The sequence below is a fragment of the Brassica oleracea genome, chromosome C8 (assembly GCF_000695525.1).
Source record: "Brassica oleracea var. oleracea cultivar TO1000 chromosome C8, BOL, whole genome shotgun sequence".
In the NCBI taxonomy this organism is placed as follows: Eukaryota; Viridiplantae; Streptophyta; class Magnoliopsida; order Brassicales; family Brassicaceae; genus Brassica; species Brassica oleracea.
Window position 1 is genome coordinate 41,643,005 of NC_027755.1, and position 24,247 is coordinate 41,667,251.

General features: G+C 39.5%; 4 protein-coding genes across 7 annotated transcripts; 2 read left to right on the top strand and 2 right to left on the bottom strand.

Moving 5' to 3' along the window:
* Nucleotides 1-83: 83 nt before the first annotated feature.
* On the top strand, nucleotides 84-4,698 carry LOC106308417 (armadillo repeat-containing kinesin-like protein 2). 2 transcript variants are annotated; one of them, XM_013745574.1, is made up of 17 exons: nucleotides 84-360; nucleotides 508-917; nucleotides 992-1,213; nucleotides 1,296-1,449; nucleotides 1,527-1,676; nucleotides 1,782-1,870; nucleotides 1,946-2,149; nucleotides 2,229-2,330; nucleotides 2,416-2,550; nucleotides 2,625-2,756; nucleotides 2,954-3,086; nucleotides 3,163-3,255; nucleotides 3,339-3,464; nucleotides 3,553-3,678; nucleotides 3,756-3,899; nucleotides 3,968-4,105; nucleotides 4,205-4,698. In XM_013745574.1, the coding sequence occupies exons 1-17, from the start codon at nucleotides 201-203 to the stop codon at nucleotides 4,363-4,365; spliced, it is 2,679 nt and encodes an 892-aa protein (XP_013601028.1). In that variant the 5' UTR covers nucleotides 84-200; the 3' UTR covers nucleotides 4,366-4,698. The 2 variants fall into 2 exon arrangements, with proteins under 2 accessions (XP_013601028.1, XP_013601029.1); XM_013745575.1 differs by having other exon boundaries at nucleotides 3,977-4,105.
* Nucleotides 4,558-11,631, bottom strand: LOC106308416 (brefeldin A-inhibited guanine nucleotide-exchange protein 3). Its single transcript, XM_013745572.1, has 11 exons — nucleotides 10,249-11,631; nucleotides 9,839-10,156; nucleotides 9,315-9,669; nucleotides 8,806-9,228; nucleotides 8,375-8,667; nucleotides 7,849-8,122; nucleotides 7,099-7,598; nucleotides 6,693-7,014; nucleotides 6,240-6,597; nucleotides 5,517-6,160; nucleotides 4,558-5,421 (listed from the first exon to the last, which is right to left on the bottom strand). The coding sequence occupies exons 1-11, from the start codon at nucleotides 11,424-11,426 to the stop codon at nucleotides 4,825-4,827; spliced, it is 5,262 nt and encodes a 1,753-aa protein (XP_013601026.1). The 5' UTR covers nucleotides 11,427-11,631; the 3' UTR covers nucleotides 4,558-4,824.
* A 389-nt stretch (nucleotides 11,632-12,020) lies between these two features.
* Nucleotides 12,021-17,634, top strand: LOC106308418 (protein transport Sec1a). Of its 3 annotated transcripts, XM_013745577.1 has the most exons (23): nucleotides 12,021-12,289; nucleotides 12,364-13,101; nucleotides 13,201-13,459; nucleotides 13,564-13,619; nucleotides 13,732-13,813; nucleotides 13,901-13,979; nucleotides 14,070-14,120; nucleotides 14,211-14,307; nucleotides 14,396-14,428; nucleotides 14,573-14,701; nucleotides 14,842-15,012; nucleotides 15,100-15,183; nucleotides 15,286-15,384; nucleotides 15,465-15,535; nucleotides 15,648-15,744; nucleotides 15,848-15,973; nucleotides 16,042-16,137; nucleotides 16,240-16,356; nucleotides 16,454-16,531; nucleotides 16,616-16,839; nucleotides 16,950-17,040; nucleotides 17,153-17,242; nucleotides 17,311-17,634. In XM_013745577.1, exons 3-23 carry the CDS (start codon nucleotides 13,234-13,236, stop codon nucleotides 17,380-17,382), a joined length of 2,169 nt encoding a protein of 722 aa, XP_013601031.1. In that variant the 5' UTR covers nucleotides 12,021-12,289; nucleotides 12,364-13,101; nucleotides 13,201-13,233; the 3' UTR covers nucleotides 17,383-17,634. The 3 variants fall into 3 exon arrangements, with proteins under 3 accessions (XP_013601031.1, XP_013601030.1, XP_013601032.1); XM_013745576.1 differs by having other exon boundaries at nucleotides 12,364-13,459; XM_013745578.1 differs by lacking the exon at nucleotides 13,201-13,459.
* A 1,270-nt stretch (nucleotides 17,635-18,904) lies between these two features.
* On the bottom strand, nucleotides 18,905-19,829 carry LOC106308425 (zinc finger protein ZAT2-like). The gene has a single exon (XM_013745587.1). The coding sequence runs from the start codon at nucleotides 19,728-19,730 to the stop codon at nucleotides 18,954-18,956; it is 777 nt and encodes a 258-aa protein (XP_013601041.1). The 5' UTR covers nucleotides 19,731-19,829; the 3' UTR covers nucleotides 18,905-18,953.
* Between the last annotated feature and the right edge of the window lie 4,418 nt (nucleotides 19,830-24,247).

Below are 24,247 nucleotides of genomic sequence, written 5' to 3' on the forward strand. Positions count from 1 at the left end.
AGCTCCACGTAGTTCAAGAATCCATGTATCAAAACCTGAACCAGATTTTTTTTTAAAAAAATAAAAAAAAAAAAAAAAAAAAAAGTAAATCCCCAAAATTGGAAAAAACCCTCCATTGATTGTGGTCTGGAAGGGGAGCATCTGCTTACCTCATTTTGAAGACGGAACTGATTAGTAAACCATAAGCAGCAAAGTGGCAAATGGCGTCATCATCATCGAGAAATGGTGGGACGAGAGGAGGATCCATGAGACCAATCTCTGGAGCTAATTCATCAAATCTGAGATCGTCTTCCTTCAAATCAAGGATTCCCTCCTCCGCTCCTGCTCCACGTCGCAGCTCTTCTGGAGGAGACAACGGAGGTGTCCCCCTATTATCTATCTATCACTGCTTACTTTTACTCTGATGCAATGTTTATTCAAACGTTTACTTGATTGATTAGTTGTTAAGTTTTCTCCATTAGATCTGCTCTCTCAAAAGTGTATATTTGCTCTCTTGTTGTTAAACAGTGCCAGGGAGAGTTCGAGTGGCAGTAAGATTACGACCTCGGAATGCAGATGAGTGCGTGGCTGATGCTGATTTTGCGGATTGCGTGGAGTTGCAACCTGAGCTTAAAAGGCTTAAACTTAGGAAAAACAATTGGGACACGGAGACTTACGAGTTTGATGAGGTCCTTACCGAATCTGCTTCCCAGAAGCGCGTCTACCAAGTGGTTGCCAAGCCTGTCGTTGAGAGTGTTCTTGAGGGTTACAATGGTACCGTCATGGCTTATGGTCAGACTGGTACTGGCAAGACCTTTACACTTGGTAGATTAGGTGACGAAGATACCGCTGCTCGTGGTATCATGGTCAGATCTATGGAAGATATCATTTCTGGCACCTCTCTTGACACTGATTCCATCTCTGTCTCCTATCTCCAGGTAATTTGCTTCCCTCCATCCTCTCTTTGTTTTTGTTATTTTTTTATCTCACTTCTTTTTCTCCTGATCTCCAGCTTTACATGGAGACCATCCAAGATCTCCTTGACCCTAGCAACGACAATATTGCGATTGTGGAGGACCCTAAAACTGGAGATGTGTCCCTGCCAGGTGCCACCCATGTTGAGATCAGGAACCAGCAAAATTTCCTCGACCTCCTTCATCTTGGGGAAACACACAGAGTTGCTGCCAACACTAAATTGAATACTGAATCTTCTCGAAGTCATGCCATTCTCATGGTAATATTCCCACCCTCATTCCCATCCCCCTCTTCTCCCTAAGTCCGCTTGAGTCGATGATGCATTATCAATAATAGTTCAGGTTCATGTCAAGAGGTCGGTGGTGGAACACGAGGATTCCGTCTCTAATGAAACTGACAACTCATCTCACTTTGTCAGACCGTCTAAGCCACTTGTCAGAAGAAGCAAGCTTGTTCTTGTAGATCTTGCTGGCTCTGAACGTGTTCACAAGTCTGGTATAAACCCTTTCTAATAATCATTAGCTCTCTTCTTATGGGATTTTGCTCATGTTTCACCTCCTTACGCAATGCAGGCAGCGAAGGGCACATGCTGGAGGAAGCTAAATCCATTAATCTCTCTCTTAGTGCTTTAGGGAAATGCATTAATGCAATCGCTGAGAATAGCCCTCACGTTCCACTTCGTGATTCTAAACTTACTCGCTTGTTGAGAGATTCCTTTGGTGGTTAGTTATCTTATTCATTTCGTCAGTGTCTTTATTTCGGACTTCCTGCTATACTTTTGACTTTTCTGTATCATCATTCCCGTATATCTGTTGCTTGCATTTCAGGCACAGCAAGAACATCCCTTATTGTGACAATTGGTCCCTCTCCGCGTCATAGAGGAGAGACAACAAGTACTATATTATTTGGTCAAAGGGTGAGGTTTTCACTAACTTTACCCTTTCCGTAATGAGCAAGTCTACTGACACATTTTATTTTAAATCTTGGGCAGGCAATGAAGGTAGAGAATATGTTAAAGATTAAGGAAGAATTTGATTACAAGAGTTTGTCCAAGAAGCTTGAGGTCCAACTTGATAAGGTTATCGCTGAAAATGAGAGGCAGCTGAAAGCATTTGATGATGATGTGGAGAGAATAAATCAACAAGCACAAAATCGTATATCAGAAGTCGAAAAGAACTTTGCAGAGGCCTTGGAGGTTGTTTAATGCGAAATCCATTTAGCCAACCCGTGTTTTGTTTCTCTATACCTTCTGAAATCTCATATTATGTTTACAGAAGGAAAAACTAAAGTGTCAAATGGAATATATGGAGTCAGTTAAGAAGCTTGAAGAAAAATTGATCTCGAACCAGCGGGAGAATGGCAAACGAAATGGAGAGGTACTTGCCCTGTGACTATTATTATATGTTTTCCGGGTGATTTGGGTGCGCATCTTTAACTAGTACTTGTTACTTTGCATTGCAGGTCAATGGGGTTGTTACCGCTAGTGAACTCGCTAAGCTAAAAGAATCACTTGAGGAAGAAATAAAGTTAAGGAAGGCAGCTGAAGAAGAAGTTAACAAATTAAAAAGCCAGTCAACACTGAAGACAAGATCAGAGGTACCCAGTCTTTAACTTCTCTTTCGCTCTCTGTATCTCTCTCAATCATTTAACCAATCCCTCTGGCGTTTTAGGAAGGCGAAGATGCTGGAATATCAAGATTACAAAAGCTGCTGGAGGATGAGGCTCTTCAGAAAAAGAAACTTGAAGAGGAGGTCACCATTTTACGAAGTCAGCTTGTGCAGCTTACTTTTGAAGCTGACCAGGTACAAATTTTCGAATCTGAATGGGTCTGTCTCTCCGTAGGAATTGTCTTTATACATCAGATAAAAGGATTAGTCAATTTGCCATCTTTGATCTTGCACATTTTCTGATATCACCTGTTAGCCTACTTCTTGTGTAACTAGATAACAAATGTATGTTATGAATTTGTCATCTTGACCGTTGATTATTATTCTTACAGATGAGAAGATGCTTGGACAGAGGTGCACCGGGGAATTCATACTCTGACACGGACTCATTACCATCACGTCATTCCCAAGCAAGAGAATCTGTGAACGGACAGAAGGCACCATTTGCTACACTATGTGAACAAGGTAATGGGGATTTCATCTAAAACGTATGAACTATGTCTATGCGGTTCGTATAACTTTCCATACTCTTTTGAAACAGTGGGTCTACAAAAGATCTTGCAATTGCTCGAATCAGATGATGCAAACATCAGAATTCATGCTGTGAAAGTTGTGGCCAACCTAGCAGCTGAAGGTAAGTTTTGCATCATTTCTGAGGGTTCAGTATCTCTTACTTCTGCTCTAGGTCCTCAACAGTTGACCTACTTCGATAAGCAGAGGCAAATCAGGAAAAGATCGTAGAAGCTGGAGGGCTTGCATCATTGCTGATGCTTCTCAGGAGTTACGAAGATGAAACTGTCCGAAGAGTTGCAGCTGGTGCAATTGCGAATCTCGCAATGAACGGTAAACTCATTACTGATCAGTGGTAGTTGTTTGTGTAGGATACAACGCTGATGATTTTTTTAATATAATTTATTTTTGGGGGTAACAGAAGTGAGCCAACAACTGATTGTGGACCAAGGAGGAATCAGCTTGCTATCGTTAACAGCTGCAGATGCAGAGGATCCGCAGACCTTACGAATGGTTGCTGGAGCTATTGCCAATCTCTGTGGCAACGGTAAAAAAATAACACTCCAACAACCTTTTTCTTTTCTAACTGTCCAAAAATCTGAAACATAATGTTGGATGTGGCAGACAAACTTCAAGCAAGACTATGGTCGGATGGTGGAATAAAGGCGTTGTTGGGAATGGTTAGATGCGGACATCCGGATGTTCTTGCTCAGGTGGCTCGAGGAATTGCCAACTTTGCAAAGTGTGAATCCAGAGCAACCACGCAAGGTAAAGCTCTTACCAGTATTCTTTCAAAATGTTTATTACTGGGGGGAGGTTAATGTGAAGAAAGAAAGTGTATGAAGGTGTGAAGAGTGGGAGATCACTGCTAATAGAAGACGGAGCTCTTCCCTGGATAGTACAACATGCTAACGATGAAGCTGCACCAATCAGGCGCCACATAGAGCTCGCTTTATGCCATTTGGCCCAACATGGTTAGTGCGCCATCCTTATCTCTCTTTTGTTGGTCCTCTTGGACAGCTACCTATGTGCACTGACAACATTTGTCTTGATTTGATGTTTGGTGGGGGCAGAGGTGAATGCGAAAGAGATGATAAGCGGAGGAGCGTTGTGGGAACTGGTGAGAATATCAAAGGAATGCTCAAGAGAAGACATTCGAAGTTTGGCTCATCGTACTCTCTCTTCCAGCCCCGTCTTCCGCTCTGAGATCCGCCGCTTAGGCATCCACTTTTGATTTCTCGCAATAATGTATGTAATAATAATAATGTACTTTTTATAAAACTATCCATCACCAACAATCATTCTCCATTCATTCAATTTTTGTACTAACCCTTTGCATCTCTCTTATTTAGTTTTAATGTTCGCTATTATTGTTGTAAGACCATGTTTGCGTGATTTATTCAAACCTCAATATAAAATAAAGAAAGATTCGTTTTAAGACTTATTATGCAATGTGTCATAATCATAGGCTTGTCTAATATTACAATTTACATAGACGAAAAACAACATATCCGACCACAACTCGTGAACGCTAATCTCTGCCCATTGCTGCCAAACATTGAAAGAACAAGCAGCAGCAAATGTAGTAGAAAAAAAAATTAAGAGAAGCAAATCGAAAACCGAAGGGGGAGGGAGTGAAGGTAACAGAAAATGAAAAAAAAAGAAGAGTATACAAACCTCGCAGAGATAATAATCAGGAGCAAGAGTGGAGGAGAAGAGGTCCCATTGATCTCTGAAGCATATCACTAAGAGCTACTTGTACCTCTCCACCTGACCCATGTTCACAGCTTATCAACGTCGCTATCAGAGGAAACAGCTCCGGCAAGTTCTTCTTGAACAGCGACTCTCCCATGTTTCCCAGCGTCTGAATCGCAGCCACCACTAGCGGAGCCCTCGCCGTTAGCTCCTTGCGTTTTCCTGACCCCGAGGGAACCGCCCATCTAGACGACTGCTCCTTCGAACATGAAATTTCCACGTAAAACTCCAACACCTCTCTGCACAGCCTTATGAGGTGGCTTTCTATCTCCGCCTCCTCGTAGCCCAAGGGCTGGTCTGTTATGAGGTTGTCTAAGAAGGTCATACATGTTTGGAAAGATTCGTTCTCCAGGCGAAGGAGAGGAGCTTCTTGGGATTCAGGGGACGACCCAAGCTCCTGAAGCTTGGCACGTAAGACTGTGTCGGCGTTGATTTTGTGAGCGTTGGATGCGACGCCGTGCATAGCGTCATAGAGCATCAACATGTGTTTGGCTGCGAGAGATGTACGGTACATAATGTATATATCTGTTACCGCCTGCAAATAAAAGAACACATATACTCATAAGGTTGATTATATATGTGTGTATATCCATGCTTGATCACCAAAGAGGCTGAAAGATATCGACTGACCTGGATAACAAAAATCTGAATTGAAGCTTTGGATTTGGCATCTGCTACGGCAGCATGAAGCTGCCTGTTTCTTCTTCTCAGTGCGTCGTTGGTATTTTCACTAGTTTCATCCTCATTGCTTACAACGTCCTGCGTCAAATCTTCACTGGTAACGAATGAGAAGTCAGGGGATGTAGCATCTGCCGCTTCTTTAATACATGACACAACCTCGTCCCATTGTTCGTCTGAGAATTGATGACCCACGTCTCTCATCAGACGTACGAGCGACGCAATGCCCGCACCAGCAAGACTTTGGTGAGGGCGTTTTATCAAGCTTACGAATAGCATCAGTACTTTCTTAAGGAGAGGGTTAACCGTCTTGTAGAAATTCACAAAGAGATCTACAACTAGCTGCAGAGCTAACGAGCATGTCTCGTAGAGCCAAGACTCTTGGTCGACTTCCCCATTATCAGCTGAATGCTCACCAGGCGGGTCAACGTCGTCGTGACGCACATAATCAAATATCCGAAATAAAACAGACTCGAAAACCCGTTCCCATAAGGACAGACTGAAATGGTCACCATGGTTCCGCAGAGTATCAAACAGGACTTTCAACGCAACCTTCCTTATTTCTGCTCTTGGGTCGAAACTAAGTTCAGATAAACCTGCACGGCAAGGGAAACCGCTGTTGAGATTTTCAGAGAAGTGAAATGCAAAGATGAGTGCTGCAAAGTAACGGCTTACCAGCTAACAAGGGAAACCAAGAATATAAATCTTCATCGCTTTCTAGAAATTTCCCACTATCATGATTCCCGCCTTTTCCTCCCTGTGGAGAAGATGGAGGGTTCCTCCTCAATGATGAACCGACAGAGCCTTCAGCAAGTTTTCTCGCGCAATATTGCAGGAACGAAATGGCTTGGAGACTGATATCTTTCTCAAATTTACTATTGGTAAACGCAACAAGGCAATTCACACAGTCTGTGAAGGTGGTTGTCTCTGTCTCTGTGATGTGTGGGAAGTAGTCTCGGATTATCTTCTCAACCATTTCAAAAGACAGGAACACAATATTTTTATGTGCATCGTGCGCTGCTGTCGTGAAAATCTGCAAGAGCAAACATATTTCAGTAAGTACATCTGTCATCAAAAACAGAGAGAGAGGCATCATAGCAAGAGCAGGGAGTTTGATAGATCAAATACCATGAACATGCTCTTCCATCCAGACTTGACACTGTCAACACGTGATAAAACCATCTGTGAGACACATCGTATAATCAATTCCCTGATCTCAACAGCACCACTTTTGCGCATGACGACAACAAAAGGTTTCATAAATTCATTTTGGAAGTTATAATTAGCCAACTCTTCCCGCTCTAAGAATTTCATAGACAGCTGGCGCAAGGAATCCATAGCAAAAATTGCAATGGAGAGATTATCAGAACAGCCAATAGCCACAAAGAAATCGGAGAGCACATGCCAGATGCTCGACCAGACAAGTCTTATGCGATTCATGTTATAGTGCCTGCCATTGTAACCAACATAATACAAGTAAGAGAGAATTTGAGCAAGACACAAAAGATATTATTGACAAAAGATTGATCCTTACGCTATTTCTACAATCTTTGTAAGGCTGAAGACTCGTGGATCAGATGGAGATCGCAATTCATCCATGGAAACTTTGCAGAGTGCTTTAACGAAGTCAATTATGGCTTCACTGTTCAATCTTTGACTACGCGTAAATATCCTACTCATGTCACCAACCTGTTCTAGCAAGTTCAGATTGGATATCAGGTTGTTCATCTGCTCAGATGTCACCGTATTAGAGGCCTTGCCAGCAACACCAGAACCATCGTAGGAACCCCTTATCACAGCAGAAGCAGCATACTGAAGTTTTCCAGGTGTTCTTTCTTTAACTGCAGGTACTGAATTTGACTTAGCCATTGGAGAGTTTCCTGACTCGGTTTGAGGAAATGCAAAGAAGGTAGCATCAGGAGGCGCTCCTTCCCCCAAGAGATGAAGATGTTCAAACCGAGAAACACAAGTCAATATATGCTCCCAAGCATCTTGCAGATAGTTACCTTCTTCCTCTGCCAATTTGACTATTGCCTGTCAGTGAATAAACCAAAACAATTAATCCATAGAATCCGCTTCTTATCATCCAGAGTATCCAACTCAATTCAACAAAGAAAACAGAAAAGCTTAAAAAGAAACAACACACGGTTTTTCCCAAGATTTTCTAACACAAAATGTGAATGCTAATCCAACATAGAATAAAACTTAAAACTGAATGAGATTTTCCCTAACTCTTCTTTTACCCAGAAAATAAGGAAAACAAGTTGAGAGAAAGGATACCAACCTTTATGGCCTCAATGTTTTTCTGCTTGATATCAGCAGGAGAGTGGAGAGAAGTAAATTTTGCTAGTGATGTCACAAAGGCATCTCTGTGCGTCTTTAAAGACATTACAGAAGTAACATGGATAGCATGGTGAAAACCCTCCAGACATAATGTCGTAATGACTGCATCATCACTCTGGTCAAGTGGAACACTGAAAGCAGCCAACATAGGAGCCCAACACACCTCAACCATAAATCTGAGAATAACTACATCCGAGGCTGCATAATAAACTGACCTACAGTGGAAAACAAAAATCATAAACCCGAGATACACTTTCGGGTAACTCCAATTATAAATATCATAGCTAAACTGAAAACAGACATAACAATAAGAGCAGAGTTGACCTGGCCAACCAATGAGCTACTATCAAAAGATAAGATTAATGATGCCCAAAAGAGAAAAGATGGACGAAGAATCAACTTCCATGAAATAGATTACTGAACAACAGCGTGCAAATTAAAAAAACAAGTTAAAGTAAGCTTCTTACTCAGATTTGCGAGCTTTTTCTTTAAACCTCTCTTGCATATGCCTGATAAGATCATCACTGGTCTCCATGTACAGATCGTCACCACGCCTAGGAACAACAATATTTAAGATAGTATCCAAGCCAAGTAATCGACTTGAGTTTGCCGGCTGCTTCTGTTGCGGACCCAAACCATCATCCTTCATCTTTATTTCATTTCTAGATATCCTTTCATATAATGCACGCAGATATTCCTCAGGCAAGTCTTTCCCGTCATCTATCCCACGATTATTTCTAATAAAACCATCAGCCGTCATCTGCACGTTGTGATTGAAAACTTTAGAAATGAATTACCTTGTCAAGCAATTGTATCACAAGCTTCAAACTTGATTATACTAGGATCTTCCTAAAGAAGGAATTCAGTAAGGTATTAAGCGAATCAGCTCAATATGTACCTTGCTCTTAACCATAGGGTTATGTGCATCTGTGTTGAGCAAAATGACAGAGTAAGCGAGTACATATGCCGTATCAGCGCTAGAGAAAGCCTTTGGGTTACATTTACAGTAACGCTCCGCAAACTTCTCCATGATACGATCAATTTTCTGTGCTTCTCCTGGCAGCCTAAAGCCCCTTAGAAAGGCTCGAATGGCCTCATCAAATTCCATGCCTTGGAAGTCGAACGAATCCACATATGCATGCATCACTTTAAGGGATAGGTCTTCTCTTTCCCCCAGATAATCCCCTACCAACGTCTTGTTCAACCCCGATGCATCTTTCAAAAAAGCTGCTATTTCCTCTGGTGAATCTCCCACCTTGTTTGCCTTGATTAGAAACTCAATACCTTTCTTAGGTTTCTGGTTGAAAATAGAAATACCTTCCTGCCATCATTAAAATCATATCAGTTTTTAGCTGAGACTGAGACAAAAGAAAATAAGTACCGAATTAAATTAATGTAAAGTTCTACCTGAAGTTCAAGTTTGTAAGCTCGACGTTGCTCTATTGCTAAGGCATCCGAAGTTCCACTGGACAATTCAGACTGAGACTCTGATCTTTCAAACCCTCCATGGCCCCCGTCCCCCTTACCGTTTTCCACCGGATGGCCCCCTTCTTCAAGATTTCTATCATCAATTTCTAGCATTTTTGCTGAATACGGATCTGGAAGACGCAACTGTTTATTCACCCAGTCTCCCATGGACCTTAAAACAGCGACTAAGCACTTAAGGGCTTCAAGTTTCATGGCTGCTTCTTGTGGTGGCAACAAGGTAGTAACCATGCCAGGAGGCACCCCTTGAGCAGTTTTAAGCAGACCATTGACCATCCTAAAAACAAGGTACAGAAAACAAACACGGAGATGAATGTCACTTCAAATAGTTATTGATCTCAGCTTTTATACCACAAATAAAAAACATATACAGGGCTAAGACATCACTGTCACTACAAATGAGGTTTTCTAATCTAGTGACATAGAATAAGGCAACAACAGCATACCTCTCAAATATATTGGATGAATTGACATCGCAATCGTAGTTGATGAAGATATCTACTAAAATCTGTGAATCAACGCAGAGCTTTTCCAGGAACCGAAGCACTATCATCTTCTGTTGAAAATCAGGTTGAGCGACATTCTCTAACACTCTTAGAACAATCATAGGGAAGAAGACCCCAATCTCTGCCTTCAGCCCAGCACGAAATCTGGAAACCAGACTAAGTAAAATCGAGCAGGAAAGCTGGAAAATGATCATAAGATTTGAGGCACTGTTTTTCAGCAAGGAGAGACACAGATACTGCTTGATGGCGCCTAAGAACCTGTTTCATCACGAAATGAAGCCAATTTTCAGAAGAAACACGGATAACTATACTACAGTACCTAATAATGAAAGAAGATAAGTAAAACAAACCTGTCGCTAGTTCTAAAGACAGCACCAGCATTCTCGAGCAGAATCTTCAACAGCTCGAGAGCCACAATCTTTCCCCTCATCAACTCTGGATCTTCCTTGGGAGGCGTCTTCATGGAGAGCTTGCAAAGAGCCCTGAAAACCAAGAAGGCGTCTCTTCTCAGCTTATTCCCAATCTGGACCTCAGAATCATCGTCTTTCTCCACTTCTCCATCGGCCAGCTCCCCTTTCCTTCCTTCGAGGGCGGACTTGTACATACTAATCTCCCAGTACTTGGCATCCAACATATCCTTATCGGTGGAGTCCAACAAATCAGTAGGATTGGCAGTCCCAGGCAATGAAGTCTCGAAGGCCCCATCGTGGCCGCCAAAAGTGCCCTTGGAGTTAGCTGAGGAGTTGAAGACTCCATCAATGTCCTGCATGATTTTGGTAATGAAACCTTGAACGGACTGAGTGGTGGAAGGGTCAGACTCAGAGGATCTGCCGGTGGGCTCCATGAGCTCGGCGACGACGATGGGCTGAATGGGGACAGTGGAAGAATCAGCCTCCATTCTCCGGAAGACGATGACAGACATCTGGACGAGGGAGGCTTTAGCGGTGGCCTGATTAACGGCGTTTCTGCTTCCTAAGTAGATACCGTAACAAGTCCTGACGATCTGAAGCAGAGAATCTCCATGGATCCTGAGGGAAATAGAAGTGACGGCAGTTAAGAGCGTCTTGAGGAGGAGGAGCTCGAGCGCTTCGTCATCCAGCTCGTGACATTTGCAGACGGTCTCAATGAGCTTGGAAAGGAGAAGGGCCTCGGGAGCGCCGGTGGGATCGGCCTCGCCGCGAAGATAGCCGTGGGCAATGAGCTTCTGGATGCAGTCAAGGGCGGGATCGACGATCTTGAGAACGCCGGTGGAGGAGGCGTTGATGAGAGGGCTGAGGATGAGTTCGGACTCGGCGAGAGAGTACTCAGCGGAAGCACCGTCGTGAAGGGGGCCAGGAAGGGAGGATCCAGAATCAGAGTCAGCGTCAGCGAGAGGGGAAGAATCGTCGGGGGATCTGAGGCGAAGGATGAGGGATTTGCACTCGTGAGCGAGCTTGGAGTGTTTGCGCCAGGAGGCGTTCTTAATGATCTTGTCGAGAGAAGGGATCACGACTCGGGCTAAGCGGGAATCGGCTTCCGTAGAAGCCATTCCAGATTCGAGCGAGCGAGGGAGGGAGGGAGCGAGAGAGAGTGCGAGATCCAACCAAAAACAATCTTAGCAGAGGAGGGGCGGGGGGGCTAAGATTCAGTGAATTACATGTACGAAGATCGGAAAAAGAGAAAAAGTGAGCTCCCTTCTTCTTCTTCTTCTTCTTCTTCTTCAGTGAAGCGAGAACCAGATTTGGATTTGGATCGCCTCCTAATTTTTCTAAAATGATTTCAGTACCCCTTGGTGCGTTTCCATTAGTATACTACTAATTTGCTGCTAGTTCGAGGGGCTAATTCTGTAAAATGTATAAAATTGTTTTGTCTGTTGTTGATTTTAAACGGGCCATAATCCCAACGGGAGCCCATATTACTAGCCCTGGCCCCAGAGATAAGCAGCAGCCCATTTGTGGAGTTGGGGATGTCAGTCAATCCGCCACAATTAGAGAGCAAAAGCAATCTCTTCTTCACCAAGTTCTTAAGTCTGTCTATGAACTTTGCGATTCTGAGATTCCAGTTCATATGAAAGTAACGCATTGTTGAGCTTCAGCGGATTTTTGGTTTCAAATGTAGTTTGAGGGGGGGGGGGGGGGGGGGGGACGATGGCTGGTAGTAGACAAAGAAACTAGATTCAATTGGGGGTTGATGATGTCATCTTACACAGTCTAATCGTGGGCTCATGATGAAGCAGATAAATTTGCTTCTCCTCCAGCGAAAAGGGTAGCTTTTCGCGATGTGTTAGCTGCCTGCTGCTGCTGCTGCTGCTGCTGCTTGGGTTAGGTGGAGGATGAAACCCATTCGAGCTGAGCTGAGTGGCTTTCCCTTCTTAAAGAGCTCAACAATCTTCACTCTCCCTTTTATATCAAGGTCTGAATGGAATTGATTTCAATTTTATTCATTAGTATTTTACTCTCTTCCTCCTCCTCCTCCTCCTCCTTTAGGTGGCTGAATTTGCGCTGCTCGAGGATTCCTTTGAAGCCAATCATCCATTACTATGGGAAGCTTAACCAATATTCAAGACGCTGAGAACACTCTTTTTTGCTATGAGAAGCTTTCTCATTGATCAACTCACCCTAACTGCGATGGCAGCAAGGCAGGCTTTCACCGCTTGGCTGAAGAAACTTTCAACAATATCAAATTGCTTGGGCAACCTCTTGACTATCGATCCTATGGTTCCATGATTATGCCCTACATTAGAGCTGCCACTCCCGACAAAGGAGAGGCTTCTTTACTCGGAGAAACGAACTATCTGTGCGGGGAGAGAGAGGTTTACAATGCCTTGTTACGGAGAGCCAAGCGATGCAATTCAAGTTTCGGGGATTACTCACTCCTTATGTGGACTGCTCATAATTAAACGCATACAGTGTCTCCTCGAGTCACAGCCAGAATTTACGTTTGGCTTTTGAGAATCAGAGGACAGCTAATGACAAAGTGTGTGGCTCTTGTGCTGTCTGCATATATATGAAAAGGAAGATTTGATTGGTGCTGTGTTGTCGAACAAGTTGAGTTACTTACTTGTCAGGGAATTTTCATCCCACCAAGACCTTCTCTGACAGGCTTATTAGAAGATCTCGCTACACATCCCCATAATAATAAGCAACAAGAAGAAGAGATGAGTACTACTGCTACCTACCCATTCATGCTGCTACCTTGACCCACACGAAACACCAATCAGAATAGTAATATTTTATTACCCCCAAAAAAAAAAAAGTGAATGATTTATTTTATTTTGTTTTTTGGTGTCTTAATGGGGGGCAGTCAATGCTTGTTAATTTAAGAGGTAAAGAGAAGAAGAGAGGCTCAAGGGGGTAATGATTCTATTAATAGGAATCTCTATTTGTAAGCTGAGCCATACATACATGCAATTCCTCTACTCTATCTATGATGATGCTGATGAAATCACTCGTCTCTCTTCTTCATCCACATCTCATCTTTCTTTACCGTCTTCCACCAATATGTCCTTCTCCGATTCAGAATCCTCCTCTCATCCCCGCGACGGCGCAGATTATAAGTTCTTTCGCCAGATCAGCCGCGATCGTAATCTCTCTCATTCTCTTTTTTTTGAACTGCATTGTGTCGTTGTTGCTGTTGTTGTTGTGAGGGGGGGGGGCTAAGTTTGGATAGCCTAATGACGTTTTCAGGGTTGCTACACGAGATGCTTGGATCTACCAAAACAGGGGATTCAAAAGCTTGGAAGGTCTTTTCTTCTTCTTCTTCTTCTTTTTCCATCACACTTGTTCAAATGTTTGAGACTTGCTAATCTTAATGGATATATATATATATGTGTGTGTGGGGTTGCAAAATGGCAGATACTTATCATGGACAGAGTTACGGTTAAAGTTATGTCAAAGTCCTGCAAAATGGCTGATATCACCGACCAAGGCATTTCCTGTAAGAATAATGAACGATTTATTGAAAGGGTTTCTTTCTTTCTTTCGCATAACTTGTGTTGAACATTTGGATCCTGACTGCTCTCAGTGGTAGAAGAACTTTTCAAGAGAAGGGAACCAATGCCTGGCATGGACGCTATCTACTTTATCCAACCTTCCAAAGAAAAGTGCGTACCCCTTCTTCTTTTTGTCTCTCTTTCCTCCTCGATTGTGTCCTTTTTGTTTGTTTATTATGTTTCTCTTTCTGTCTGTCGCAGCATTGTTATGTTTCTATCTGACATGTCTGGGAGGGAACCCTTGTACAGAAAGTAATTACTTCTATTTTTCTAACCATTAATTCTTGTGTTTCTCAGTTCATTGTGATTGACTACTTCTTTACCTTTTTTGTTCTCGCTCAGGGCATATATTTTTTTCAGTTCAACGATCCCCAAAGAACTGGTGAATCACATCAAAAGTGACTCAAGCGTCTTACCACGCATTGGTGCCTTAAGAGAGGTAAAACCAATGTTGAATAACAACTTTCCTTGCTGTTTTTTCTTTAATATGAGTTTTCCTTTTTACACTCTTACCTTTTTTCCTGCAGATGAACATGGAATACTTCCCCATAGACAATCAGGTAAGCTACCTACTCTTTTGTGCACCGCATAAGCATGTAGTTGAACTATCTTCATTCTGTATTTTGAGAGCCATCGCAAGTCATAGTTATGGGTTTTTCTTATGTAATTCTTTTTTGTTTCTCCACTGATGATCGATCACTCAGGGATTTCTAACTGATCACGATCAAGCATTGCAAACGCTCTATGCTGAAAATGCTGAGAATTCTCGCCATTTTAATATTTGTTTGAATATGATGGCTACTAGAATCGCTACCGTGTTTGCTTCCCTCAAGGTAAAACAATACGACCTACTTGCCTTATTTTGATGCTATCGTTCCTTCTTTGTATGGACCAAATTATTGATCAAGGGGCCTCTTTGTAGGCAACTCAAGCTTTTCCCTCTTTCTTTATTGTCTTATTTTTGTCTTGTTAGGAATTACCCTTTGTTCGGTATCGAGCTGCCAAGTCCACGGCCCCACGTGACTTGGTTCCGTCAAAGCTTGCTGCTGCTATTTGGGACTGTATCTCTAAATTCAAAGCCATTCCCAACTTCCCCCAGACCGAAACATGTGAGCTGCTCATTGTGGATAGATCAGTGGATCAGGTTTTTTAACCCTCATCTGATACACATATACTTCATACTAGTAATTTATATTTGTCTCAACAGAGACTGACATGCATGTAACTGTAGATTGCTCCTATCATACATGAATGGACCTATGATGCTATGTGCCATGATTTGCTTGATATGGAGGGGAATAAACATGTTATTGAGGTAACTCCTTTTTCTTTCATTCTAGGGTCCTTTGTGGGCTCTTTTTTACCTTTTTTTCTCTATTTATCTGGTCATAAAGTGTATATATGACATATATGGTAGGTTCCCAGTAAAACTGGTGGGCCTCCGGAGAAAAAGGAGATAGTGCTTGAAGATCATGATCCAGTGTGGCTTGAGCTTCGACACACACATATTGCAGATGTATTAACACCGTTACTTACAAACTATCTTTCCCGCAGAATAAGCTCACCATTTTTTTATTTTTTTTATATATAATTAAGGCTAGCGAGCGTTTGCATGAGAAAATGACCAACTTTGCCTCAAAGAACAAAGCCGCACAAATGAGATCAAAGTCAGTGCTAAGTATTTTATCTTATCTTCCCAAATTCATATATTTTCTCCGGTTGCTCCACAGAGCGATTTTCTTGATATGTAATAGCTAACATTGAGCTAACATTACGCAGAGAGGGTAGCGAGTTGTCTACACGTGATCTGCAGAAAATAGTACAGGCATTGCCACAATATGGAGAGCAAGTTGACAAACTATCCACTCATGTAGAGGTTTGTTTTTTTTCAACCACAAAAAAAAATATGATCTCAAACAAAACAGGGGTTAGATGTAAAGGAGTTTTGTCTGTTGGTATGTTTTGAAATCAAAATGCAGATAGCTGGAAAAATTAACAGAATAATAAGAGACACCGGACTTAGGGATCTAGGGCAGCTGGAACAAGATCTTGTTTTCGGAGACGCAGCTGCCAAGGACGTTATCAATTTCCTCAGGACAAATCAGGTTTGAAACAAAAGCAAATTAAGATAAAAAGAAACCGCAATGTTTTATAATATTTTTTAAAAATGCAGGACACAAACCCGGAGAACAAATTGCGACTATTGATGATTTATGCAACGGTGTACCCGGAGAAGTTCGAAGGTGACAAGGGCGTGAAGCTAATGCAGGTAAGGTAGCTTTTGGTGTGATAGGGAGCCGTCCTCTTGTAATGCATATACATATATATTGGAGAGTAGCTTTCATACTAATAAGTTATATATGATCATCAGCTTGCGAAGTTATCACCAGTGGATATGAAGGTTATAAGCAACATGCAATTGATAGCTGGCTCTCCAGAAAACAAGACTAAATCCGGTAGTTTCTCCCTCAAATTTGACACCGGAAAGGTACTTTTTAGAAAAGAATGAAACATATTTTTCTAATTTTGTGTACGTTAAATCCCCTGTTTGAATACTTTTTTTTTTTTTTTTTTTTGGTGAATAGACAAAACAAGCAAACAGGAAAGATAGGTCTGGTGAAGAAGAAACGTGGCAACTGTTCCGGTTTTATCCCATGCTCGAGGTTGATGAACACACTATACACTAGTACCCCATATATATATTAATTATTCACTGTTGGCTGAGATGGTGAGATTTTAATTAACAGGAGCTACTTGAGAAACTTGTGAAAGGGGATCTGTCCAAAAGCGACTATTTATGCATGAACCAATCGAGTCATAAGGAGGAGGAGAGTGAATCCCGAACAGGATCAGTGAGGAAGAGCTCTGCTCCTACGGCGGTTCCAGAGCGGAAAGCCACCCCTCATTCTATGAGATCAAGACGGACTGCAACTTGGGCACGTCCTCATTCTTCTGACGATGGCTATTCCAGGCAAAGCAAAAAAACTCTCTAAGCATATTCTTTCCTTTTTTTTCTTGAGTAGTAAGTAGCTTGGTGTTCCAATAATTAAGAAGCATACCTTTCTTTCTTCGCACAAACAGTGACTCAGTGCTGAAAAGTGCTTCACTGGACTTGAAGAAGCTAGGGCAACGCATCTTTGTGTTCATTATTGGTGGGGCAACTCGATCCGAGGTATATATATATATATATATAAAAACAAACAAATCCGAGCTAACTGAATGTTTGTTGTTGTTACTTTCTTTTTATTAAAATCTCTTCTTTTTTTTGTTGGTTTGACTGACAGCTCCGAGTTTGCCACAAGTTGACAAGCAGTTTGAGGAGAGAAGTGGTACTAGGCTCCACTAGTTTCGACGATCCCCCACAATACATCACGGTAATTCCAAACAATAACTCTCATTTATAAGAGGATTCATCCAACTGTTTTAAAATGCCTTTTGGCAGAAGCTGAAACTGCTGTCGGAGAAAGACATAGCAGGGGCTCCTGCTCAGCCCTTCAAACCACAATACTGGTGAACTTAACATAGCAGCTCAAGTCAACCTTTTAAGACAAACATAAAAGAAGAAGTTAGTTTTGTTGGTTAGTCAACCGGCACACATTGAACTGTCATTGTTCTTGCTTCTCCAACTCTTTACCTTTTGCTTCTTTTCTTTATTTTTACTTTTTCCTTTCATTTGATGGACCTTATTCTACGTGTCACAATTAGCTCTAGTCTCTTTGTCGACTTAATAAATTTTCTTAAAAAAGTCTTAAACCTTTTCTCGTAAGAATCAGATGGAAAAAAACAACTAGGTAATCTTGGCCGAAATGGGTTTCCGAATGAATTGTGCCATGTCTCTTTGAAGGTGAACTCTACTGTATTTACATCTGCTAACAAGAAAAGGAAAAATAAAAAAAGAATTGATATATCTATTAAACTTTTATAACCATGCATGTATGCACTAATGTACTATTAATTTTCAGTACGCTAATCAGGTTCCCTTTTGCTAAAAAATGTTATTATATATCCCATTAAACAACAATGGTGCATCTCTGATGTGAAAATACAGACAACAATATATGAGCAGTTCCCAACTAACTCACTATACTACTAATACTAACCATATTTTATTTGTATTAAAAAAAGCAACCTTATATATATGAGTGTGTCAACCAGCTGATTAGAAAAACATACATGCATGTCTTTAGGTTAACTTGTTTTTTTATTGGTCCAAACAATCATATACACTTTAATTGAGAAACTTTATTTCAAAGAGAGACGTGGAATCAGTTGACTGACGTCAATCTTATTTCCACCGACGACCACATCAGAGTTTACAACTAACGATCGATGGTTGGGCTCTTTGATCCTTCCTAAAGTCAAAAGTTTAAAACTTGTAATGGCAACCACTTTTCCAACATAAACTATCTATGTATAGGTAATACATATAGAATCGAATTGAGAAAGGTATGACCCTTTCCTCGCAACGGTGCTTAAATTATGACCCACCAAATTTATCAATTTCGTTGACTATTATTCATGCGTTTCTGGTGCTGTAGTAACTAAGAGCGTTTTTGGTTATAACTAATTTATACTGCAGTATTTTTGGTTGCTTATCATCACAAGAGTTATTTGATTCTTTTTTTTTTCTGGTGGATCTTTATTTTTATTCGTTAATTAGTCAATGTGTTCTTGGTGAAATTAATTTTATCACCACAGATTCATACAGTAACTGTTTTTCGTTCTTGATTGGTAAATAAGTTATCAAAGAGTTACCGACACAACTATACTCTCTTGTATCAGCTAGTATATATATTGTTAAGTCGCATTGCTTACCTTCAATGCCGTTTAAACTTTTCAACATGTATTTAATTTTCTTTCCAACAACGTCAAGTTATATCATCCTGTAAATATATATACTATAAATGGGAATATTGGTCTATAGCAAGTTATGGCTCTCTTATACGCTAGCACTGCAAATGGCGTGAAGATAGTATTAATATATAATAAATCCATACAACTCTATAAATTAATTAATGCACTTTAATTGTATGAAGTATATATATATAAACGAATTAACCAGCAGCTTAATCAATTAGTCAGTCATCAAGACCAATCACCACTAGCAAGTTTTAACCATGAATTAGATGAAGTAGCGTTGTGAATGTTGCCACCACCATCTCTCCCCACGCTCATGGTCGTTGGATCAACGGAATATTCTTGGCAAGCTAAGTTGAGATCTAGAGATGGTTGATCTAGGGCCTGAGATCTTACGGCAGAAGAATCGTGTAGTGGCGTCATACGAAGATAAGTGGAAGGTGTTAACCAGTGACATCTCTTATGACCTCCCAAGGCTTGTCCCGATGAGAATACGCGATGGCAGACGGTGCATTCGTGAGCGTTGGATCTCTTTCTGGCGATGATGTGAGCCGCGGCCGTTGGCTTGTCTTCTTCCTCCTCCTCCTCTGCATCCTCGTCCTCTTCCTCTTCATCGTCATCTTCTTTGTATTCATCCTCCTCTTCCTCCTCCTCTTTATCTTGAGAGGCAAAACAACCCTTCACTTTCTTGTGGCTTGCCCTGTGTCCACCCAGTGCCTGATGCGACGCAAATACCTTCTTGCAAGCTTTGCACTGGAAAACATGTGCGGTTTTTTGTTTTTTCACGGTTTTGCTCTTGCCGTGTCCATGCTTGTTGTTGTTGTAAGCATTCCCTGAATTGGACAGCAACACAAGACAGTTGGCAAGCTCTTCGTCTTCGTTTGGATACAAGTTAAGATGATGATTCGATCTCTCCCTCTTCCATGGAGGACGTGACATATTGCCTTCATCGTGTTGTCCGCGACTGCTGAACATGACCAAATCAATGCATGATGAGTTCTGCATGGCTTTTTGAGGTGTGTCTAAGTAAGTGTTTGGTGAGTGAGTTAAAAAAGGAGGAAGCCCTTGTTTTCAGTGGAAGTAATGGGTTTGGTGTCTTCTTTGTTTTTGTGGTTCCAAGTAATTGAGTCCTTGAGCTTATGACACGTGCTGCTGCTTTTGACTTTTTCCATACATTCCTCCCTATTATTATTGTATAGAGATAAGATGAATGCACATTTCACACCGCTGTTAATCAAATTAAATATATTGTGAACTGATAATATGGGCTTATAATAGTTTTTTTACAATATCATATAACAAAAAAAGACCCAAAAAGGGAAGGATCCACACAGAGTTTTGCACTTTCTGCATATGATTTTGCCCATATAATACCCATGTTCGTTTCATCACCGCTGGACGCAGACGCAGCGGCAGCGGCAGCGTCCATAATTAAGTTTTTCATCACCGCAACATACAATGCCGGTGAAGCACCATTGACTTGATTTTTCAATCGATGCGGCAGCTAACAAGAAACAAACGGATGCGGAAAATTTCAGTGTCACTGACGTCTAGGTTTCTATGTCTCTTAGCAATTAATTGGCGATTGTTTTAACTTCCGATTCTGTTTTTTGTCGCTTTTACTGTACTTTTTTGAACGCAGCCGCTACTTCCGGTGATGAAACGAACAGGTAGTGGCGGAGCCATATAGAACAAGGTGGGGGCCATTGAACCCAACAAAATTTAAGAAATTAGTGTAAGTTATTAATCTCAACCTATATGTCTCCACTGTAAATATTTTAGCTTAGTGTAGATGCCCCAACAATATTATTCTCTACCTCCGCCACTGCGAACAGGGGTAATGTCTTTAACATAAACATCGTCAAACAATCGCTTAATCCTTTTAACATGAATTCATATGTGTGGGTTACTGCATGTGTACTACATATCTTAAAAAAATATACATGTCACACAAACGGACCACACAAACACATGTATAAATAATTTTCTTTTAGGGTCATTTTGGGCCCAGATTGCAGTGGGAAGAGAGCAAAGTGGGGAGGAGACATGAGTGAGAGAGTAAGTGCAATAAGTGGTTTCTCAATTAAGAGATGTTGACAAGGCAACATGTCTGGTGTAATTATTTTGTAAAAAAAGATATTTCAAGTTTTACTCTAAATACAGTTCCTGTTTTACCTATTATAATTAGGGGTGGGACGGATCCGGATATCCGGGAAATTTAGGGTAACCGGATCCGGATCCGGATCCGTGGATTTAATATCTGGATCCGGATTCGTGGTTTCCGGATATCCGGATTTCGGATATCCGTTTCGATATTCTATTATCCGCGGATATCCGGATCCGGATCCGTCAAAATAATTAAAAATAATTTTTTTTAACAAAAAATACTAATTTTTTAATATAATATATAAATTAAATATTTATAAATATATTTATATATGTTTATAATATTGTAAAAACTGAAATATAATATTATAAGATTAATTCATGTATAAATATTAATATATTAAAAATACATAAATTAAATATTTATAAATATATTTATATATGTTTATAATATTATAAAAACTAAAATATAATACTATAAGATTAATTCATGTATAAAGATTAATATATCAAATATTAATATTAATAAAATTAAAAATTTAATGTATTTTAAAAATACGGATCCGGATCCGGATATCCGGACCTAAAAATTAAGATATCCAGATCCGGATTCGGTTTGCACGGATCCAAGATTTTACTATCCGGATTCGGATCCGGGCACCCCGGATATCCTATTTTCGGAGCGGATCCGGAGCGGATCTCGGATCGAATCCGGATCTCGGATAATAAGTCTCAGGCCTAATTATAATAATCGGTTTATAAAATCATGTATTGCATCAAGCTAATGTTGAGTGGATTAGCTATTTAGCGTACTCACACGTAAGCCACAAATCTTTTTGAAAAGAAAGTAACTGTCTTGTACCATATTGGTAAACTGTTGGATTTATTAACTAGAGCTAGCTGGCTTGAGACTTAGTTCTGATCTACGTTGCACGAAATCTTCATCGGACGTCCGCTTCCCGCTTCGGAATCGGAATCGGAATCGGAACCTCATGGAAGCTTACGGAATCTCGCTTCCAAAACGTTTCTAAAATATTCTTTTTAAGAACACGTTGGAAGCTTACGATTTTGTTTTGGAATCACGCTTCCATTCTTTAAAAAAACCACAATATCTTATATCAATAAAAATATAAAATTATAATTTTTAATTTATATAAAATCCAAGTTTTAATACTCCATCTGTTCCTGAAAGTAAGATTTTCTAGAGTATGCACGCTTATTAAGAATTTAATAAATGTTTATAATTTAAATTACTTTTTACTTTATTATACACTTTCCAATAACTTTCCACCAATGAAATTTAATCAATTCAAATATTCTCAATAAAGAATTGCGAGAGGTTTATTTTTGTCTTTTGCCTATTAATGATTTAGGTATTTCTGAAAATGTCCTCCTTCAAAATGTATATATGAATAGTGGTAATAAACAAAGTGTAAAAGTAAAATTTTCCCAAAAATTATTAAATTTTGTAAGCAATTATACAGAATAAAATAATTTGATAGATTTATAAATTTTTAACTTTTGTTGAACATAAAATAATATTAAATTTACATATTGTCATCGATAGTTTGAAAACTGGTTTGTAATCAACTACAATTGGTCTTCTGATTCATCACTATTTATATGGTAATAGAAAAACCAAATAACTATAACAATTTATAAATTTCAATTTTTATTGGATAAAAAGTAGATTAAAATTACGTACCGTTGACTACGGATTATTTTGAAAAATTTGTGTATAGACAACGGTGGTTGTCTTTGTCTGCGGCTTCCCATGTTTATCAGTTATTAGATTTTTTAATTTATAACTGGCCATGAGATAACACTGGTCTAGGTAGAAACAAACCAACATTTTGCAGCGTTTAACCTTGACTTTTTTTTATGGTCATCGCGAAAGCCAAAGTAACTGGAAACTGTCTTTGATGCATTCTAACGAGAAACTTTGTGTTAGGTGGTATGACAAACATTCTCGGGATCCAAAATTTTTCTCCAGCAATATCGTTTCAAGTTATAATATACGTTGTACGGAAGCTTCACGTCCTTTTCCCACTACAGAACCGGAATCGGAATCGGAACCTTGTGAAACCTTACGAAATCTAGCTTCTAAAATATTCTCTTTAAAAACACATTAGAGGCTTACGATTATATTTTGGAATCACGCTTCCCTTCTTTAAAAAAAACACAATATCTTATATCAATAAAAATATAAAATTATAATTTTTAATTTATATAAAATCCAAGTTTTAATAGTATTTAGTAGAGAGAATAGAAATATACAAATATTAAAATTAATACTATAAATTATTTTTATGCATTGAGGTTTTTATTAAAGATAAATCATATATTCAAATATATTATGTCAATTAATTCTAAAGTATTAAAAATAATTAATATAATAATTTCTTTTAAATTTAATTTATGTGTATTTTCATAGTTTTAATATAAAATCATTTCAAAATTATTATAAATGAATAAATGCTTTATTTTAAATTTAAATAATATAACTTTTAGTTCTATATTTTAAAAAACTTCTTATATATGTATATATATAGATACGCTTCCAACACGTATCCGCTTCCTAATTTTTTTAAAAAAATCGCTTCTACGTTTCCATACGCTTCCGCTTCCACGCACCTGCTTCCGTTTCCATGTAACATATGTTCTGATTATTATGTGAACAATATGAAAATTAAATTCAGTCCTTTCCAAACAAGCTAATATTAGAGGGATATCAATTGTCTCCTAAGTGCATGATTAACCCCGGTCTTTTAGTCGGGGTTCTTAACTCATGATTTGACATTTTTTGTTTGTTTTTTTTTTTTACACTTTTCGGCTAAGAGACGACTCTTATTTCTCTTATTTAAGAGATGGTTCTTAGATTTTCTTAGTTATAATCTAAGAAAAGTTAAGAACTGTTTCTTAATCAAAGCTAAGAACACCAGTTAAGAGATTGAGGTTAATCATGAGCATACATGCAATACTCTATATAGTATAAAATTCAGTATGTATTTCATTAACATTGGTAACAAAAATACTAATACACTAGGATAAGACCCGCGCCTTGCGCGGGATTAAGTTATTATTTTTATTATATTTTGGAGAATGAAACAATAGTTTGGCTTCATTTGGATTACGGGTGTTCAACCCGGATATCGGGTTAGTTTCGGTTCGGTTCGGTTTTTTTCGGTATTTGGTTAGTAAAATATAACTACTATTCTAAATCAATATTTACTTTGACTTTAGTCTTTCACATACTTTTGAAAGATTTCAACTGGACGACTAAATTGATCAGCCAATCTTGTTGCTTTAAATCATTAGTGTTTATATATATATATTATTTAGTTTGAATATTTATTAAATAAAAATTCATATGCGTTATATTTTATGATCATTTGTAACTTATTATAACAAAAAAA

What these genes read in the sequence shown, in the direction of transcription:
- LOC106308418 (XM_013745576.1), top strand. Translation starts at nt 13,234, where the DNA reads ATGATTCTATTAATAGGAATCTCTATTTGTAAGCTGAGCCATACATAC. An exon ending in AGGGAACCCTTGTACAGAAA is followed by an intron (nt 14,121 to 14,210) that starts GTAATTACTTCT and finishes GTTCTCGCTCAG; the next exon opens with GGCATATATTTTTTTCAGTT. An exon ending in TCTGACGATGGCTATTCCAG is followed by an intron (nt 16,840 to 16,949) that starts GCAAAGCAAAAA and finishes TCGCACAAACAG; the next exon opens with TGACTCAGTGCTGAAAAGTG.
- LOC106308417 (XM_013745574.1), top strand. Translation starts at nt 201, where the DNA reads ATGGCGTCATCATCATCGAGAAATGGTGGGACGAGAGGAGGATCCATG. An exon ending in CTATATTATTTGGTCAAAGG is followed by an intron (nt 1,871 to 1,945) that starts GTGAGGTTTTCA and finishes AATCTTGGGCAG; the next exon opens with GCAATGAAGGTAGAGAATAT. An exon ending in TTACTTTTGAAGCTGACCAG is followed by an intron (nt 2,757 to 2,953) that starts GTACAAATTTTC and finishes TTATTCTTACAG; the next exon opens with ATGAGAAGATGCTTGGACAG.
- LOC106308425 (XM_013745587.1), bottom strand. Translation starts at nt 19,730, where the DNA reads ATGCAGAACTCATCATGCATTGATTTGGTCATGTTCAGCAGTCGCGGA.
- LOC106308416 (XM_013745572.1), bottom strand. Translation starts at nt 11,426, where the DNA reads ATGGCTTCTACGGAAGCCGATTCCCGCTTAGCCCGAGTCGTGATCCCT. An exon ending in CTTACAAACTTGAACTTCAG is followed by an intron (nt 9,229 to 9,314) that starts GTAGAACTTTAC and finishes TAATGATGGCAG; the next exon opens with GAAGGTATTTCTATTTTCAA. An exon ending in TTCAGATTTTTGTTATCCAG is followed by an intron (nt 5,422 to 5,516) that starts GTCAGTCGATAT and finishes TTTTATTTGCAG; the next exon opens with GCGGTAACAGATATATACAT.